Source organism: Pristis pectinata, chromosome 5, assembly GCF_009764475.1.
Source record: "Pristis pectinata isolate sPriPec2 chromosome 5, sPriPec2.1.pri, whole genome shotgun sequence".
Lineage (NCBI taxonomy): Eukaryota > Metazoa > Chordata > Chondrichthyes > Rhinopristiformes > Pristidae > Pristis > Pristis pectinata.
Window position 1 is genome coordinate 55,615,087 of NC_067409.1, and position 20,261 is coordinate 55,635,347.

The following is a 20,261-nucleotide window of genomic DNA, read 5'->3' on the forward strand; positions in this document are numbered from 1 at the left end:
TATTAAGTCTTAATTATTTATCACTCAATGTATTTTGATATAAATTATTTATCTTGTAATTAGTGTCCCATATTGTCAACATTGTTACCTAATAAGCTTAAAGGAAAATTCATCCTTGTTAGAACAGGTAATAGGGTGGAAACTTGCTGTAGGATGGAAAATTGCATATAGCAATGTACATGATTGGCTACATTGCGCACTTGGCACAAAAACAGAGATCAGATTTCTAACCCCAGTGAGCCTTAAGTCATAAACATATTTGCTTGTATATCCAGGGAATAATAGCAGCTCAATCATTGCTGAAACAAAAACAGAAAATGCTAGAAGAACTCAGTGAGTCAGGCAGCATCTATGGAAAGAGAAACGGTCAGTATTTCAGATCTGTGAACCTTCATCAGAACTAAGAAAAAGAGATGCAAATAAGGTTTCAGTGGGAGACAAGGTGAGGGAGGGATTTGCAGAGCTGAGGGAGAGCCTGTGAAAGGACGTTAAATGAAAATAGGGGCTTAATGGGAACACTTAGCAGGTCAGGCAGCATGTGTGGAAAGACAAGCAGTTAATGTTTCAGATGAAACACCCTTAATCAGAGCTGAGAAAGAAAGAAAGAAATTATCCTGGGTAGCAGCAAAATGTGGGTGAAACCAGAGGAATTTCTCAGAGTGAACAGAGAGGGCAGCTGGGATAAGGTGCCATGGTTGAATAATTTGATGCTGATGTGGTTCTGGCATATTAGGACATGTTTAGCAAGCCTGACTATACACACAGGAAAAGAAGAGAAGATGGCAGGTGGAAATAGTTCTTGTACAGGCAGGAAAAAAGCACGTTACCTAAAGTTAGAGAATTCAATGTTAACTCCAGAAAGCTGCAATGTGCAATAACAAATTACACGATCAGAGAAATTCCCTTGGCTTCACCGACATCTGTAAACCCCTCCGTGACATCTCTGGACACACAAGAGAAGTACCAAATATCCAATCAGGTATAATTGGTTTGGCAGTATCTTCTAAAAATGGTTTGTTGCTCAGTATTAGTTAATGTATTCTTTATTCACGAATGCAGGAGAAAAACATTAAGTTCATTTTCCCCAAGGTATGTTGTTTGTAACATGCACAGGCAGAAGAAATATCACACTGGGTGCACAAGCATCCCTTTGAATAGCTAATTAATGGAGTGGACCTGGGAGGTTCTGGTGAGAACATAGAAAATAAAAATAGAAATCCTGAAAACACTGAGAAGGTCAAATTGTCCCTTTGGAGAGAAGAACATAAATTGAAGGTTAGATGTTTCAGTTAGTCAGTAATAGGGCCAGCAGTTCAATACGTTGTGGACAGTCCCCCATCGGATGGACACAGGTCAGGATTTTTGTTTTGTGCGGCTTAGATCTCCAAAACCTACAGAATTCATACAAAATCAGAGAGGGAACCTATGACACAATTTTCTGCTCTCTGGGGAAGCGGCGGTATTTATTTACAGGCCTGATACTTGCTGCTGAAATTCCAAGTTTCTTCTCCATGACAGACATTGGAGATGCACACCATTCACCTGGTTTACCTAAAGTAGGTGGTTTGCTCCAAAACCTACAGGTCTTCTTAGCTCAGCCTTCTTTTTGTGTCCAGTGTCTTTTCAATGTATTGTCCTGCAATTTTTGTGCTGTGTACTCCCTCTGTTTCTGCAGCTGTGAATCAATTTAATTGAATGAATCTGGTCAGTAATTTGGTTGTGAGAAAGGATTTAATGATTTTCTGCCTCTGGATTGATGGCGATTTAATGAGCATCCTTTTAATTTTTTACAAGAATACATTATGCCAGTACAACAGAGAAAAGTACGTGCTTTGGCTCCTTGGAAATAAGATCAGCTTGAAGAAACCATTGCCATGAGTTGAAAAGATTGAAATTTACCATCCAGCGGTTGATTTATTATGCAGAATTTTCATCCCTTTTAAGACTTAAACTCAAAGTGTGAAAGATGTCAATATTTAATCATATGATTTGCAGAAATAAGGCATTTATAACTAAATCAGAATAAAATATCAGCTGCATGATTTGAACTATTTTACTTTGAACAAGAGCACTATGGCCTACCAATTAAATAACAAGAAACCACAGATGCTGGAAATCTAATATAGAAACAGAAAATGCTGGAAACACTCAGCAGGCCAAGCAGTGTCTGCAGAGTGAAAACCGTTCATGTTTCAGGTTAACAAGCTTTCATCAGAACTAGAAACTGGCCCAGAAATTGTTGCAAAATTCTAGTGCCCATGAAACTCAAGGCATTGTACGCAACGGAACAGTTCAAGCTACATGTACACAGAGAGGCTCTTCCTCCCCTCTCCACAATGGCAGAGGTCATAGGAGATGGGTTCACAGTGGAGAATGATTTGGTGGGCTGGTTGAATGTAGATTGAGGGCCCAAAGGAGCTTGAAAGGGGCCCAATCCGTCAGTGGCTCTGAACACCAGACTCTGTGGTCAGAACCTGGTAGGGCAGGACCCTTGTAAGTATCTCCTGAAGTAGGCCTCAAATTCATGTTAAAGCCCTGTTGACATTAGTTCACTCTGATAGCAAACTATTCATACATAAATTAGTTTCACAGAAGTGGGACCCACTGTTATACCTCGTTTGTGTTTTTAAGCACCCTGCCTACATAAAGGACACCAGTAGTAATTTGGTGCCTTTTCTTAAAATATGCAGCAAGTTTTTTTTATTTTAAAAGTATACTTTATTCATCATAACATGGGAGATATAATCGGTGCACATCTTTCTCTACATTCAGTGTACCATTAAATCTGTACATTCTCCTACAATGCATCAACACCACTAACATTTCCTCCCATTTACAATTAGTACCTGTTTACTGATAAAATTCTATCGCAGACAAATACTATGATCTTGCCACACAATGGAATTTCTTTAGTTCACACCTTGATATGGTTGAAAGCTAGATGTAGTTCTTAATATTAACTTCGTTAGTTGCTCTTTATCACATTGTCAAAATTCATACGAACAGGATACTTTAGTGTAATTCCTCTCAATGTAATGATATTACAATGGTCCCAATGCAGTTTAGATCTAATGGTATTCTATCCAAATGCTGCATAATTCAAGTTTGTTGCATCATTAAGTTCATTTCTGAGGCCAGCAACCATTGGGAGTGCTAACATGGATCATGTCTGGTCTAATTTCATGAATGGCACAACTTCACCTGGAAATAATCCTTAGCCCAATTTGCTCTGCCTACAATAAATTTCAAATTTGTAATGCTGGAAAAAAGAAGTGCCATGTAATTTAGTTTCTAGGCTAATGTCTTTTAAAGCACCTTTGTGTCACTACCTTTATCAAATGTTTGTGCAAAACAGAAAAGTATGTAAACAATTTCAATAATTATAAATAAGGGTGTCACACTTGCACTACTGAAGGGGGTTGGGCCTTCATGTGTCACTTTGAAATAGTAGAATATTCAGCTGTTTCAAGGTGAAACCACTGTTTTTGTGAAGGAAGCTTCTGACTAAAGTAAGCTCCATCCCTTTGGTCATAACCAGGGATATTGTTATAATTAGATTGAATTTTATTTGACATCACCCGGTGATAACGAATCAGAAGAAATTATTACAGGTTAGTCTCCCTAGGTTTGTTAAAATGCTCTGAATGAGTGGGAGTTTAAAAAGTTAAGGAGCAGATGATTATCTCCTTCCACAAGAATAATACAGGATCTGATTTCCTCTGAGGCCATTATGAAATTGAGAAATGATTATCACCTTCCAACCAGTAACATAAATAAAATTGTTTCACGAGTACTTAAAAGGCATTAGCCGAGACATGAAAAAACATGGCACTTTTTTTCAGCATTACAAATCTGAAATTTATTGTAGCCAGAAGAAATTGGGCTGGGGATTATTTCCAGGTGCAATTGTGCCAGTCATGAAATTAGACCAGACATGATCCATGTTAGCACTCTCAATGGTTGCTGGCCTCAGGCATCTACCTAATGATGTCACTCTTTGCCCAATGCAAGTTGATGCCTGCACTGACATCAACTGAAGTTCAAAGATCCACGCAACAAGTGTTGTGGAAGAACCTCACTATGCCAAGAAGCACAACACATTACATTCAAAGGGACATGCTGCTAATATCAGGAGACCTGCTGGGTTGTTAAGAACCAACTGGAGATTGAAAACAACTTCCAAAGTCCACAGTATGTGTTAAAACTGACAGGAAGTGCTAGTTCAGGATTTAACTCTTGAGTAACTCATTCAATAGGTTCCTCGGTGTGACACCACTGGAAATACTCCAGAACTAAAAGCTTTTGGATAGGTTCCAAAGCTGAGTTGGTGACCCGAGGACAAGGGCTTGCAAATGGCAGAAAACAGCCTGTACCAAAAAAAGAGCAGCAAGGAGACCTGGAGCCCGATGGCATGAGGCAGAACCTGAAGAGCAACAGGAGGAAGATGCAGAACGCCAGCCCAACATCATCAGTTTCATCTCTCAGCAGAGCAGAGGAGGCATGCATTGACTGCACAGACAATAAGGGGGCCCTGGATACAGATGTGCTTCTCTTTAACACCATACAAAATAATTGTCCCCAGTGCAAACCAATAACCCTCTCCACACTCCAAACATTACCATCAAGGTAGTACACTGGTTAACATACAGAAGGGACTAGATGATGTGTACATTCCCTCGCATGTGAATTGAGATGTACATGATGCACATCACTCAGTGAACCCCTAATTGAATTACTTAAGTGGCTTGTTCCAACATCTGTCTTTCTGGAAGAGTGGCACCCAGCTTAAAGAACTCTGAACTTCCACAGAATAAACCTTCACTTGGAAAACTTCCACTCTGTTGCCGCAGACAGTTGCTGAGACCTTGGACACTTTGGACAGCTGTTCACCGTCCGTGGTAGCTGTTCTCCATTGTAGCCGATGCAGCTGAGAGTTGTGCATGACACATACATTTTAATCAGATTGTCATGCAAAGGATAGGAATGATAGAAATCCTTCGTGGAACCCTGCCTATTAGGAGGAGGGTCATTGCCAGCCTGGTGAGATGCTGAACTTGACTGAGAGCCCCGCCTCACTTCAATGCATGAGGCCTCATTGTTTTTCCTCACTGCTTTCACTGAACTGGAGGAGGTGAAGACATTGAATCATTTTTCTTTTAACCCTACTTCTACTTTTACCTCTGAGTAGAGTCTGGAGCACTTAGGTTGGCAGATTGAGATGGCTGATGGTGTAGAAGAGAATGGGTTGTGTTGCGGTTTGTCCGTGAGTATGTCTGGTTTAACGTGTTTGTAGGAAAGTGCAGTATTTTTAGTGATATGCTGTTCTTCTTGACTTATCCAATGAGGTCATGAAATTTTCTTGTAACATTGTGGGCCAAAGGGTCTGTATTGTGCTGTATTGTTCTATGGTTCTATGGTAATGTAGAAGGAGGCCATCTGCCCATTGAATCCATGCCAGTTCTCAGAGCAATCCCATCATTCCCCTTCCCCCACTCATTTGTCTGTAACTTATTCTTTCACACATCCTATTAACACCCCACTTATCCTCCTACCACCAGCCTCTATGGGTTTGGGAGGGGGGCAATCTTTGAGACTTCAGAGGTAACCAGAGCACCTAAGAGAAACCCAAGTGATCACAGGGAGAATGCACAAATTCCACAGAGACAACACCTTAGGTCAAAGTGAAAGTCGAGTACATGTATGCACAGGTGCAATGAAAAACCTACTTGCAGCAACATCACAGACACACAGCATCATATAAGCAGCATTCACAAGAAAAACATAAATTGTACACAATTTTTACAAGAAAGAACACAATTAGAACAAAAGGAACACAAAGTCCATTTTAGGTCAGAATTGAATCCAAGTCATTGGAGTCGTATGTCCTTCCAAATTTAAAACAGCTTGCTATTCTGAACTCCTATGTTATATGATCCCATTGCAATGATAGCCAAGTATCCAGCCAGATCTGATCTTTCTGTCACACACACTTGAAGAACGCCCACCATTTCTTCTGCTGTTAGCCCATATACCCTGTTTACATCAATGTTCCACATTGGCCAAAATTCCTTTGCATTTTTAGAGCCCTATTTTTTTAGATGAGGCTATTTTACCTACCTGTTCAAACAGTAGATCTACCATTTTTATTAACTTGGGCTAGAGGAACTCATCAGTTGGTCCACATAGCACCTACGTACATATACAGTATCATGTATATCTCAATTCACATGGTAAAGGACATGCAGAAGTGGATCATGGAAGCTCAATCAAACATCATCATAAAACATCAAGTTGCAGCATTTCACCTAAGCGTCATGTTTCACTGCAGGATGCACTCCAGCAGAGATGCTGATGCACAGGAGACTCAGCATGCAGTTGATTTTCATTCAGCTCAATTTGGAATGAAAAGTAGTTCAAACAAAGTGTGCATCACTATACAAGCAACAAGGAGAAAAGGTTTAATGTGCACAATAGAATATATGTACTGAGACCACCTGGCAGGTTAAACATGAGAAGGTGGGATGTTAGAGATATATGGTTTTAAGAATTATCTGATAAAGATTGATGAGAACATTGGAAAAGTCCACATAGACTACTTGTTCCTCACACTCAAGACCCAGGAGAACAGCAAAGATGACTTTGAAATGGAAGATTTTCCAAAGGTGAATCCCACAATTCTTCAAAAAGAACCAATATAGTTCTAGCAAGAATCGAAGAAGACTGCAGTCTTGAATGCAGTAATGGATGACACTGCAAAATAGCTGGTGAATCTGCAAATTTAACAGAAGTAATAACACTTGTGCAAAAACACATAACTTGGTTAAATTTGTATTTATGTTAAATCAATTCCTTTCTATTAAAAGGGGGAAAGGTGCAGTATATGTATATTGGTTTTAAACAATAATTGTTGCTTTGAGGCCGAGACCTGCCTTAAGATTGTTGCATGATTATCTACCCTTCAGCCAGCAAAAACATACGTTGAAAGTTCTTGAAACAGTCTGTGAAGAGCCCTTAAAATCTTGATTGAGCTCCTTGTGTTTTGTATCTATAAGTCTGCACACTCTGCAATGGACTTTGGCAGCAGTTAAGAACTCCCATGCTTTACAGCTTCTGAAGGTGCAAAGCGAGTGCTGAGATGATGTTGCTAGGCAAATAGTGCAATGAGATAAATTGCAAAAATATATCAGTATTAAAATAACTATAGCCCTCTTGTTTATAACAAACATTTAGTAGTGTATTTTTGTTATGTGGATGGAGCATCACTGAAAAGCAATTGTGCTTGAGAATTGAGGAGCACGCTAGTGTAGTGGTTAGCATCACACTATTACAGTGCCAGTGACCTGAGTTCAATTCCGACCACTGTCTGTAAGGAGTTTGTATGTTCTCCCAGTGTCTGCATGGTTTTCCTCCGGGTGCTCTGGTCTCCTCCCACATTCCAAAGGCATATGGGTTAAGAAGTTGTGGGCATGCTATGTTGGCACCGGAAGAGTGGCGACGCTTGCTGGCTGCCCCCAGAACACTACACAAAAGATGCATTTCACTGTGCGTTTCGATGTACATTTGACTAATAGAGATATCTTATCAGCAAACCTGGCATGCCATGCCCAGTTCTAAGCCATTTATGCTAATGAGTGATTACAAGGCTCAAGATGGGGTTTAAAGGAGGACCTGTGGAATGATTGCTAGCTGATGAGTTCTTTGTTCTTGTGATCGCATTGGAGAGCAGGTGTCTTCAGTCCAGGAAAGGATGGCGCTCAGGATGATTTAAAATGTTGCAAGAACTAGACTGCAACAATATGGATAGCCTTCTTGTGGTGGATAGGTTTATAAACGTGGCCTTTGGGTTATGTGAGCAAAGCTTGGAGGTTAAGAAGTTTGTCAATACTATAATAAGTTTCAGCTTCCAGTCTTAGATTTGGATTTGTTTCAACATTCAAGAATGAGCTGGACGAATTTCTCAAAGCCATTAAAAGTGAATGTGTTGACAAAGTAAGTGAGATTTGGGTTTGTACCCGATCTTTAGGAATTTGTTTCTGATCGGTTTGAGGCTCTGAGAGTAATATACCCAACCTCAGATTTCCCGAACTGTCAGAAAGATTTATTTCAGTATGTTTTTCTTGTCGTTCCCAGGAGATTACACAACTACTACTGGAAGTGAGCAATGATAGTCATGATATGATGTAGTGCAAAATGAATATTTTGTGCAAGCAAAAATGAACCAGCAGTCTTTCTCCTGCCCAACTGTTTATGTGGACCTCTAGTGTTTTGTAATGCAATGAAGTTGTGAGAGAGCTGAGTTTAAAAGTTCCTGACCACTCATCTTTCTCACGACCACCTTTTACAGCAGAGATTGACCATGACAAAAATGATATTAATAAAATGCAGTTCTGTTCAATGCAATTAAGCATGAAGCTGGGTATTCCTAAATCATCAATTAAATTGATTATACCACCATTAGGTAATCCTATTCTGAATTAAGCTTTCACAAAGAAACAAGCAACAAAGTCCAATGCAAGGAAATTTTCTCAAGAGTGAAGCTGAAATACCTATTTGGAGAATAAGCATTTCAGACCAATTGGTTAAAGACCTGAATTCTGCTTGCACATCACATTGTATCAGGGCATCATAAAACACTTTAAATCACTGGACCTGATGTTGAGAGTTCACTGCGTTTCTCTTTCATTTCACTCAGCATTAACCTGTCCTGATAAACAAAAGTGACATTTAGAACGGAAGTGCTGAAATTCTTGAATTTGTTTGTCAGTGACTTTGTTCCTACGTACTTAATTCAATGCACAGTGACATTGCAGTGCAGCAACCAACTGTTAAAGTGAAGATACCATCTGGTACCAGATATTTGCATAGATTTACATTGAATTAAAAGCTTAGGAACAAACCACTCTGATCAAAAGATCTGTCCCAGCGTTTTATTCTCCACATGAACTTTCCTTCACGTTCCTTCATCTCAATTTTTCATAATATTATTCTATTCTTTTCTTCCTAATACTATCAGCTGCTTCCCCTCACACAAAGCAATGTTGCACACTGCAGCAAATCCCACATTGTAATCACTCTCTTGGAAACAAAGATTCTCTCATAGACCATTATTATTAAAGCTCCTAGTTTTGGAATCTTTTTTTTTGCTGTGTTCAAACTTCTAAGCAATATCAGTTTCCCATAAAATTATTCGAAGTGATCTATCTCCTGAATGAACACAGGTAGAAAGAAGCATAAATAATTCTTTTTGAGAACAAATCAGATCTCTTAAAGAAAACTTATTTGTACTTTCCATTCTGTGACCAAGGGCAAAAAGTTACAATAAAAACATTTACCTTCTCTTCATGTGAATATGTTTAGAGCTTTGGTGGGAGAATATATGATGCTGTATAAAATATTGAATCTTATTGTACAATGCCATCTATATGCAGAATGGCTTGAAAGGTGCCATCGAACTATGTTATTAAAAAGATTAATTCTAAGAGCCAAAGTCAAAGAAGCAATTTACTGAGACCATGACAGTGCCTTTGACACCAAGTTATTTTATCAGCGATCTAAGTATTTATTCATAACTGACTACCACAACATTGACTATCCCCACGCACTCAATCCCACTCAACATCATTTCATTTACTAATCAGGATGTCAAAGCGAAGTCTTTTGTTGGACAATTAATTGAATTGTCCTTTCCAAATGTTCTCTCTTTTGCTATTGGCCCCTGAAGAAATATATTTCTAATGGCTCAAAATCTCAAACTGAATATCCATATTTCTCATGTGTAACTAAAAACATGCTCTTGCACAAAGCAATCTAACATCATCCAGTAATGCAGAAGAGAATCGAGAAGTGTTGGTCATCAGGAAGGCTTTATTGTGACATTCCTGCCTGCCTTGTTTTCCTCTCACTTCACCCCTGGAAACACAACCGGCTGACCCTCAATTGTTAAAGACTGACATGAGTGCATTCCACCGTTACGGTGACCAAACGCACGTACTGCTGAGAAGAGGCAGCAGGAACCTTGGGACAACATCAGAAGGGCCACTGTTAATCCTGTGTCAAGGCTAGGAGCGCACTCAGAATATTAGAAAAGGCTTTTTTTATACAAAAAAGCAATAATTCTTTAAATCAGAGCTTTTTGGTCCCTTTAAATGAGCTTCCTCCCCTTCTGGAGTTGCAACTAATGTCCAGCTGCAACCCCATACTCCCTTGAAGTAACAGGCTCATTTTAGTGATGATGAGCCTGCTGAGAGGCCCCCCAACTCTTTCCAATCCCCTCCATCTCCTCCTCCAACTCTCACAGCTGTAATCCCCCTCCCCCAGCCCTCTTCTTCCTCTCTCACAGCCCCCATTTCTCTCCCTCCCCCTCTCCTCCCCCCCACTACCCCCTCCCCCACTCTCACTCTTCTCCGTATTTCCCACCCCTGTCCTTCCAGCCTCTGGCCATTTGCCCTCTCTCAGGATAAGGCTACCCTCTGACCATCAGTGATTCTCCCTCTGGTCCAACAACTGTACTGCAAGGTGCCTGCAGCCAGGCAGGAATGGCCATGAGACTCAATCCCCTCCACCTCCACCACCACCCCCCCCCACCCCAAAGATGACCTCAGGAAATAATCATCACCCACGCAATGATGCCTGATGTTGCTAAGCCACAGCCACCCAGTGCTCTGTGAGTGGGCAATGAGCCCATCCATGTGTTTTGGTAGAGATGATGCTTCAATCTGTAGGGTTGGGAGCACAGCACCACTGGTCCCATTTAGCCACCTCGACCTTCATTCTCCCTCTCCATACTCCATCACTTAATGTTGTGTCACAGCATTGCAATGAGGTGAACATTGCAACAAGCTGAACAACAATTCTGAACTTTGTTTTTTGCTCCTTAACCAGAGAAAAATATGGCCAATGCAAGATTTTGATGCAGTTTAGATTTGTAAATGATCTCAAGCTGGAAGAGATGGCAAGCAAGATAATTGAATTAAACCTAGTTTAATATAGACAAATGTAAACTAAGCACAGATGAAAATCAAATTATCAGTGCTTGTGATCCTTGAGTTGCAAAAGAGAAAACTAAAAACAATCTAAGGTTCCTTGTGAACTCAACACTCAAATGTCTAAGTACCTCAGAGTCGCAATCAACAAAGCAAATAAAATAAAAAGCAGAAAAAGATGCTGCAATTACTCAGCATTTTCTGATCTTGGTTCTGATTTCCAGCAGAATTTTTGGAAGCAAATGCAAGACACTGCTGATGCTGGAAGTCTGATATAAAACACTGATGCTGGAGAGGATCAGCAGGTTGGGCAGTATCTGTAAAGAGTTAACATTTCAGGTCAATGACCTTCTATCAGAATTGTTGTAAAGTTTGAAAAAGCCTTTTGCTGAAACCATATATCCATGAGTCCAAATCTGCTCAGTGAAGTTCAGGCAAGTAAATCATGGATCTGGAAATTCTTTTGCATAGCACAGTGTTTGTGCACTATGCTAAGAAATACAATTGAAAGCCAAAGACAGAAAATATTAGGTCATCAACAGTGCTGCATCACATTTAATCTATTCTGGTTCCTCTGTGCTAATTCAGTGGTTTATGAGCTTCCTTATATTGTTCCTCTGGCTCATACAATCTGCAAATTTGTGTATGCTATGATTTTTCTTTTTGATTGCAATTTTGAATTGGGAAAATTTGGCAATGTTTTTATTTATGTGAAATTTTTGAGCAATGAGCTAATTTATTCACAACACAGCCTTTGTAGGACAGTTCTAGCTTTCAAGGGGGAGAGTTGATTGATTCATAGTCTTTGACTGATTTGATTCCTGACATCTTAAGTCCTTTCAAGCAGAAGGTTCTCACTGTCAACCAAGTTTCAAGGAGAGGGAAACAGTGTTCTTGTATTTGCACTTTATTGCCTGTTTGCCAAATGAATCAAGGTTCTTTGCTTTTGTCAAGCAAAGTTTCAACAAAATTCCTTCACCATTTTCTACTGTAGTTCCCCCATGTTCATGCCCTGAGGAACCCCACTCAATCTCTCCACCCAAAATGAAATGATTACAAGTACATTTGTCACATCCTTATCTATTCCCAGAATTTACTCTGAATTTTCACAGTTTTGAGTCTTAACAAGTTTTCCAAGGGACTTTCCCATTAGTCACTTGAAGGTGAAATTGAACTTACCCCAATGTACTTGAATTGTGATTTCCCCAAACTTGCAAATGAAAGAGGATGAGGAGGTCTCTCCTCTCCTGAATTCTTGTTTATATCAGATGTTCACCAGGTGGGAAGGATTCACAACAATTCTTCAGTACTGTGTTTTGTGCACATGTTGATATTTTATAAAAAAAAGTATTGTTGCAAGAGTTTGGTTAATTGGTTAACTCAGAAAAATACTATCAAATTGCAGCTGGAATTCCTGAACAAATTTGCAAAATAATAAAAAATGGATGATTTGAATGTGATGGCAACCCATATAGCCAGATTTGGTATTAGCAAAAATTTGAAATCGTATTGTCCTGTTTAAATATTTAGCAACACTATGTCCTTGGGCCATCTGCATTATTTATAGTTCATTTGAAAGTTTGGAATATTTAATTTAATAAAAACTCTTTAATATTTAGATGTTTACTCAGATTTGCTATATTAGGTATTCCTTAGATACAGAAAGCAAAAACAGAACCCACACTTGGATCACATTTTTAATGTGGAAATTTCCCTACCTAATTCCATCTTTCTGTTTCAAGGCTTAGTATAACATAGCATCATTAGAACAGAAGTAGGCTATTTAGTCCCCCAAGCCTGTTCGATCATTAAATATGATTATGATTGATCTGTGACATTAAATTCCTACCTTTTGTCTGTACTATTAAATACATTTTATTATCAAAAATCTACCAATCACACATTTGAAATTGACAGAGCAGAGATTGCTGCTTGCGAAAGAGACTTCTGCATTTCCACCATCCTCAGGGGGTAGAAGTTTTAGACTGTTTGCCCTGATCATAGACTTCCAGTCAGTAGAGAAAGTTTCTTTGCATCAGCCTTATCAGTTCCACTCAACAATCAAATAGACCCTCGACCTTCTAACTTCCAGTCTTTGTAAACTTCCTTTGCAATTTAACTCTGGAAGTCCAGATATAATTCTGATAAATCCAGGCCCCTTTAAGACCAGATGCAGCCCAACCAAAGCTTTGCGTGACTGTGTCAAAATTTATAACCCCTTCTTGGTGTGAAGAACCGAAGTGTAATAGCTTTTAATATTACCTGTGCCTGCCCATGATGTTTCGAGGAATTACATCAGGAACACTTATATTTGCCTCGCAGTAATTCATGCTTTGACCTGTGGAAGGGGAGACTCCGATATTGCATCACACATGAGACCCAAAGCACTGTGTGGCAGAATCTCCTCCACTATCTCCTGCCTCTGTTTAGATCATGGAGCAAGCACATTGGGGTGGGAATCTCCAGTGGACAGTGGGCTACTTGCCTTCATTAGCAGGGCATGGATTATATAGAAAGCAGGGCGATTATGGTGCAACTTTATAAAACATTAGTTAAAGTACAGTAAAAGAAAATCAAAAAACTGCTAAAAATATGAAATAAAGATCAAAAATTCTGAAAACATGCAGCAGGTGTGTTCTTGAACATTTATGAAAAAAATAGTTAATGTTTCAGGTCCTGGACCTGAAACATTAACTATTTTTCTTCCCTTGGTTGCTACCTGACTTGCTGAGTGTTTCTGGCATTTTGTGTATTTTATATTAGTTAAGCCACAACTGCATGTAATTCTGGCACCACGCTATGGGAAGGATGTGATTACACTGGAGAGAGTGCAAAGGAGATTCTCCAGAATGTTCCCTGGGGCGGAGCATTTCACTTCGGAGGAAAGACAGGATAGGCAGCGTTTGTTTTCCTTGGAGGGAAGAGGGCTGAGTAGGGACTTGATTAAGGAATAGAGGGTCATAAATAGAGTAGATAGTAAGAAATCTTACCCCAGAGCAGAGGGGTCTAAAACCAGAGGGTGTAGGTTTAAGGTAAGAAGTAGGAGGTTTAGAAGGGGGAAATGAGGAAGAGTTTTTTCACCCAGAGGCTGGTTGAAATCCAGTATGCACTGCTTGACAGGGTGGTGGAGGCAGAGACTCTCAGAACATATCTGGACAAGCACATGAATAACCATGACATTGAAGGCTATGAACCGATTGTTGGTAAATGGGATTAGTGTAGATGGGTACTCAGTGGTCACTATGGGCATGGTAAACTGAAGGGAATGTTTCTGTGCTCTTTAACTCTATGACCTACTCAAGATGTGGGTGTTGACAGTTTTAGAAATGCTATAACAAGAAGCACTGCACCAACCTGAACAATTGTAGAAGTAAGTATTCTTTCTCAATGAACCCAACCTTTGAATCATGGGCTGCCTCTGTCCTTTTTATGTGTTTCTTCAATACCAGCCCAACAATAGGTGATCTGCTAATATCAGGAAAATAATGATTTCTTCCATTTGTTTCTTTCTATTTGCATTTGGTAGTTACATTTCTCTCCTTAAAATGTGCTGTCTCAGATTTGTTTAATTTTATATTACATGCAGAGGATAAAGTTATCGTGGAAACATGCTGAGGATAAATTTAATTTGCTCAAATGAAATGGGAATAAATAACTCAAGATGTGTGAGCCATTAAGTCTTCTCCCAAATTCAAGTGGATACTCAAACCTGTTTCTGCTCTTTTCCTTACTATTTCCGTTGTTCCTAACTCGGCACATATGCAGCCTTTAAATGTGTGTATAAGGCCAGTTGTAGCTGGAGCAGAACAGGTCTTCTGGGTGCCCAAAGCTCACCAGATATGTTAAGTTACTTCAGGATTGCTATCATCTGCTCAGGGCCCAACCTATTGAACACCTTAGCAAGTGAAATCTAAAAACCATAAAATTCCCTTTCCTCTGTGCTCTAACCCATTATTCATAGCATTTAGACTTTCTAAACTAGACTCACAGTAATTCATTAATAAAACATTATCCCATTTCAAGATCTGATGTCTTCACAGCAACACTGAATAATTCGCTCTTTTCTCCACCATTCATTATTCTAAGGCCTGGTCTTGAGAGGGAAAAGAAACATTGGGAAATTTGCTTTGTTCATCAGTAAGGAAGTCATGGAAAGGGAAATGAGAGTAGAGAGAAAGTTAATGATCAACAGGATGGGAGGTTTGCAGATTTTTGTTAACCGGTGATACTCTAAAATATTGGGAAATCCAAGATAGAAAATCCAGGAAGGAAGGGTGCAGAGAATCATAGGACAGATCAGTCAAGTACAGATGTTATTATAAAAAAATGTTATTGTTCTTATAAAAGAACATTTCCACTTCTCTGTCAGGCTCTTTCTTTCACTCTCTCCAAGGACAGAACCAACTAAAGCCACAATTATTTACTATTCTGATCAGTAAAGTTTGCTTAAAGATAAAATAGTTACATATTAGACAATGCAAGCATGAATGGAAAAAATGAATTTCCTTTCCAAAACAATTGCTTTACATTATATCTTATGACAGACTGGGTAGGCCGGAGCTTTTATCCCTGGAGCACTGGAGTCTGAGGAGTGACCTTATAGAGGTTTAAAAAATCATGAGGGGCTTAGATAAGGTGAATGGCCACAGTCTCTTTCCCAGGGTAGGGTAGTTCTACAACTAGAGGACATAGGTTTAAAGTGAGAGGGGTGAGATTTAAAAGGGATTTGAGGGGAAACTTTTTCATACAGAAGGTGGTTGTTATATTGAGTGAGTTGCCAGAGGAAGTGGTAGAGCAAGGTACAATTACAATGTTTAAAAGGCATTTAGATGGGTTCAAGGATAGGATCAGTTCAGAGGGATAGGGGCCAAATGTGGGGAATGGGACAAGCTCAAGTAGATGACTTGGTGGGATGGATGAACTGGGCCAAAGGACCTGTTTCTGTGCCCATTCAAAATGTAACTTTCTTAACCCACTTCTCTCAGATGTAACAGGCATTGCATTTGAAGGAAGGCCAGTAAAAGTCCCTATTCAGTGAATAAATGCTCGTTTATGTATCATTGGCAGAGGTACAATACACATACCTCACATCTTATAATTTTACATTTAAAAGTTATGATTGGGGGCATTGAAGGATAACTGTCATTATTTTGTGGCTGACAACATGGTTTTCAAAATTCACTTCCATCTTCAGCAATTCACTGGGATTCTTCATATTGTGGTCAGACTTATTTCCATGATTAATTCAATGCCAAATCCTAACACAAGTTTCACCTGCCTAATGTTACCAGACAATGTTTAAATTTTAATGGATTTGGTGTCAAATTTTAATGGATTTTGTTCTTGCAGCCGGATCCTGCTGGGAGAGATTTTGCAATCCGCCCGTTACTGGAGCACTGTGAAAATACCAACATGAGTATCTGGCTGGGCATTGTATATGCATATAAAGGGCTTCTTATGGTATGAACTACATTGCTCATACTTCTGCATGGTTTTGAAATGAATCACCTATATTGTATTGCCCTGTCAAAGTGCAACTTTGCATTTTATTTGATGTTCTTTACTGTGTTTGTTCAAAAACATTGGTTCAACTTGTGTCAGAGCCCTTGATCCTATACCCTTCCCTGCACATTTACCTGGGTTAACCCAGCAGAGTGCAACTTCCATATTCTCTCATTCCTATGGACTCTGAGCATTGACACTGCCCCCTTCTCCCCCACCATACCCTCAGTCTGTGGAGTCAACAAGAAGACCAGAAACTAATCAACATTTGCACTGCCAAAAGTTTATCAGTGGTGTTTCCTGAGCACATGATTTCAGACATTCTAACATCCCAACATCTCTCCAACTTTGAGGTGGAAAGGAATAACCCAAAGTCCTTCTTCTGCTGGAATCCCACTCCCATCCCCATCTCCTTGCCCTTCTGTCACCCATGAAAGAATTCAATAGAGGGTTTCCTTAAATTCTCAAACACTGCATATTCCGCCTGGGTAGTCTGCAATCCAATGGTATGAACATTGAATTTGCCAATTCCAGGTAATCCACACCTTCTCTCCTGTTACTCCCAGGTTTTCTCATGCCCTCTTTTTCCAACACGACCCTGTTTTATTCCCCTCCCAATAGGTTCCTTCTGGCCATCATCCCTCCGTTGTCCGGTTCCACTTATCACCTTCCTTCCTTATTGGATTCCAGCATCTGTCACCTCTTTTGTCTCCATGTGTCACCCTCCAGCCTCTGCCTCTATGTCCACCTGGCTGCACCCCCTGTCTTCCTCTTCCCCCTTCTCTCCCTTCCCTTCCCCCTTCTGCTAAGGCAGCAATGAGGCCATGGGGCAACAGTGAGCAAAATCCCAGAGTAAATACTTGGTCCAGAGATTTATATCATTTTACCAGAGCCAACATATTCCTCCATAACATTATCCATAGATACAAAATACATCCTCCATTCCCTATGCCTGTTCTATAATAATTTCTATGGAATTGTATTAATTCACCATTATAAAATATTATGAACATCTTGAAGTTCAAAACCATGACAATTGGAGGTAACTGAACAAAATGAGGTGGATTGGCAAGTTGTGAGGAGGACATAAAGAGTCTGCAGGTAGGTTGAGTGAGTGGGGAAGAAGTTGGTAGATGGAGTATAAATGTGGGGAAATATGGGATAAGCCACTTTGGAAAGAAGAATGAGAAAGTAAATTAGTAAGACTGCAAAATGTTGTTGTACAAAAGGATCTGTGGGTTTGAGTACATGAAACAAGAAGTTAACTTTCAGGTTTAATTGGGGAAGCTAATGGGACATTGGCTGGGAAACGAAGTATAAAACAAGGGAAAGTTTTGCAATTTTGCAGGACACTGGTGAGACGGCACATAGAGTACCACATGGAGTTATGGTCTCCACATTTGAGGAAGGCTATGCTTGCATTTTTGGCCAGTGCGGAGAAGGTTCATTAGGTTGATGTACAAAGAACGGTTGAGATAATTGTGCCTATACTTATTGGAAATTAGAAGAATGAGAAGTGATCTAATTGAAATATAAAATAAAACATTGATAGGGTGGGTATTGAGAGATCGTTTCTCCTGGTGGGACTATGTAAAGCTAAGGGTGCAGATCCAGAATAAGGTATTTCCTGTTTCAGAAGGAGATGAGGAGAAACAACTTCTCGGTGGGTCTTGACTCTTTGAAATTCTCTGCTTCAAAGAGTTTTGGAGGCAGAGTGATTGAATATATTCAAGATGGAGATTAAAAGACAAGTTAAACAACAAAGGAACCAAGGGAGAGGGCAGAAAAGTGGTGTTGAGGCCAAGATTATATCATCCAAGATCTTACTGAATGGCAGAATAGTCTTGAGGGGCCAACTGTGCCTTATTCCTATTTCTTATGTTCTTTGCTACTTAATCTTCCCTCATTCAATATTCTTTCTTTGTGAACATGGTGTTGCAGGGTGGCATTTAACCTATTCAAAAATAATGCTTTCTCTGTTTTTCAATTGAGCACCCATCTGTTTAATTTAAATGAATTCACTGCCTGTGTAAATTAATGAATTAAGCATACGTCTGCTAATAATGCAATCTGTAATTTCTGAAGTTTATTTTAATACTGAATTAAAATTTAATTTGCTTTCCTTTTTCAGTTATTTGGATGTTTTCTTGCTTGGGAAACTCGGAATGTGAGTATCCCTGCCCTGAATGACAGCAAGTACATTGGTACAAGTGTGTATAATGTGGGAATCATGTGCATTATAGGAGCTGCTGTATCCTTCCTAACTCGAGACCAGCCAAATGTCCAGTTCTGTATTGTGGCTCTGGTCATCATTTTCTGCAGCACCATCACTCTCTGCCTGGTGTTTGTGCCAAAGGTAGGTGGAATAAGAAAGTGAAGTAAGTTAATATCATACTTGCACTATCATATATGTGCTATCTTAATATCATATTGTGCTTGAGTAGTTTTTCAAATGCCCATGTGCCCCATATATAAACTTAATCTGACAATTCAGTGACAGAGCCTCACCCGTTTTACCACATGTAAATGTGAATGCTCGGTAGGGTGAAAATAATTGAACCAGCACATTCTCCTTGTGTGGAGATATTGAGGAAAATAATAGGTACCTGAATATTCATTTTCCTTACATTAATGAATGCAGAGTTCATCAATAAAATTTTACATTTCCTTGTGGAAAATTCTGAAGAGGTTGCAAACATTTTGCATTATTTGCATAAACTTGACCTTTCAAATATAAATGATGTTGAGTGGATTCAGTAATCCTATGCTCCCACAACAGTATTGTGTCATCCCTCATGTGGTTCCTAGCCCCCATTGAAGTAACGTGCAGAATGTGTGGAAACACAGAGTTCTAAAAAGTATGCTTGCTTTATTCAAAGTTCTCCTCAGAATGCACATTGCAGTCAGTGATTTCTTGCCAATTTATATATACTGAGTAAACTGGTTTAACACATTTATAAATACACAAGTGTTCATAAATGTTGATTGCGTTGATTCTGAAAACTCAATAGATGATGGTATGATATCCATCTCTGGCCTCGCTCTATGACTCTCTTCAGTCGACTACTGTGTCAACCCTTCAATTGTTGGACTTGCTTCAGGACAATATTTATCCTAACAATCTTCCTCACTGTTTTCTAGAGTATGTTGCACTGAGATCAAGTGATCTCAGTAAATATTTCTGAATTTCTCACCTACTGCACTTACCTGAACCATCCATAAAATAAATCACTATGAATGCCAAAATCAAATGCTTGGTGTCCCTCCCAGCTTACCCCGACTAATAGCTGTGCCCCTTCACTAGATGACCTTCAAGACAAAACCAGAAGCTCCACCCTGAGCTGGACTTCACAAAAATTTTGCTGCTAACCAGAAACCTGGTGCAACTGGGTCCTGGACAGTTTTCTAGGGATTTGAATATATTCCTACCCTAGTTACACACAAGTACACCTGAATGGCCACAAGTTTTTACAACAATAATTTGACATATTGCATTAAACTCTCCCTTCCTGATTCTCTTCCTACAGCTGATTACATTAAAAACAAACCCAGATGCTGCCACTCAAAACAGGCGATTACAATTCACCCAGAATCAGAAGAAAGAAGACTCAAAAACATCCACTTCTGTAACAAGTGTAAACCAAGCAAATACATCTCGACTTGAGGGATTTCAGACTGACAACCATCGCCTGCGAATGAAAATCACAGAGGTGCTTACTTTGCTCTCAAAAATATCTGCTTTTCTTTCCAATGGACTATGCAAACAGTTTTAAACCA

The 20,261-nt window shown here is 39.5% G+C and overlaps 1 protein-coding gene across 2 annotated transcripts in view; it reads left to right on the forward strand.

The window, feature by feature from the left end:
• Positions 1-20,261, forward strand: part of gabbr2 (gamma-aminobutyric acid (GABA) B receptor, 2) — a 692,216-nt gene that overhangs the window by 647,498 nt on the left and 24,457 nt on the right. The window contains exons 15-17 of one of the 2 annotated variants that reach the window (XM_052016888.1): positions 16,332-16,442; positions 18,616-18,840; positions 20,012-20,194. In XM_052016888.1, coding sequence (XP_051872848.1) covers positions 16,332-16,442; positions 18,616-18,840; positions 20,012-20,194 — 519 coding nt within the window. The remainder of the gene's footprint in view (positions 1-16,331; positions 16,443-18,615; positions 18,841-20,011; positions 20,195-20,261) is intronic. The other variant, XM_052016889.1, reaches the window with a different exon arrangement.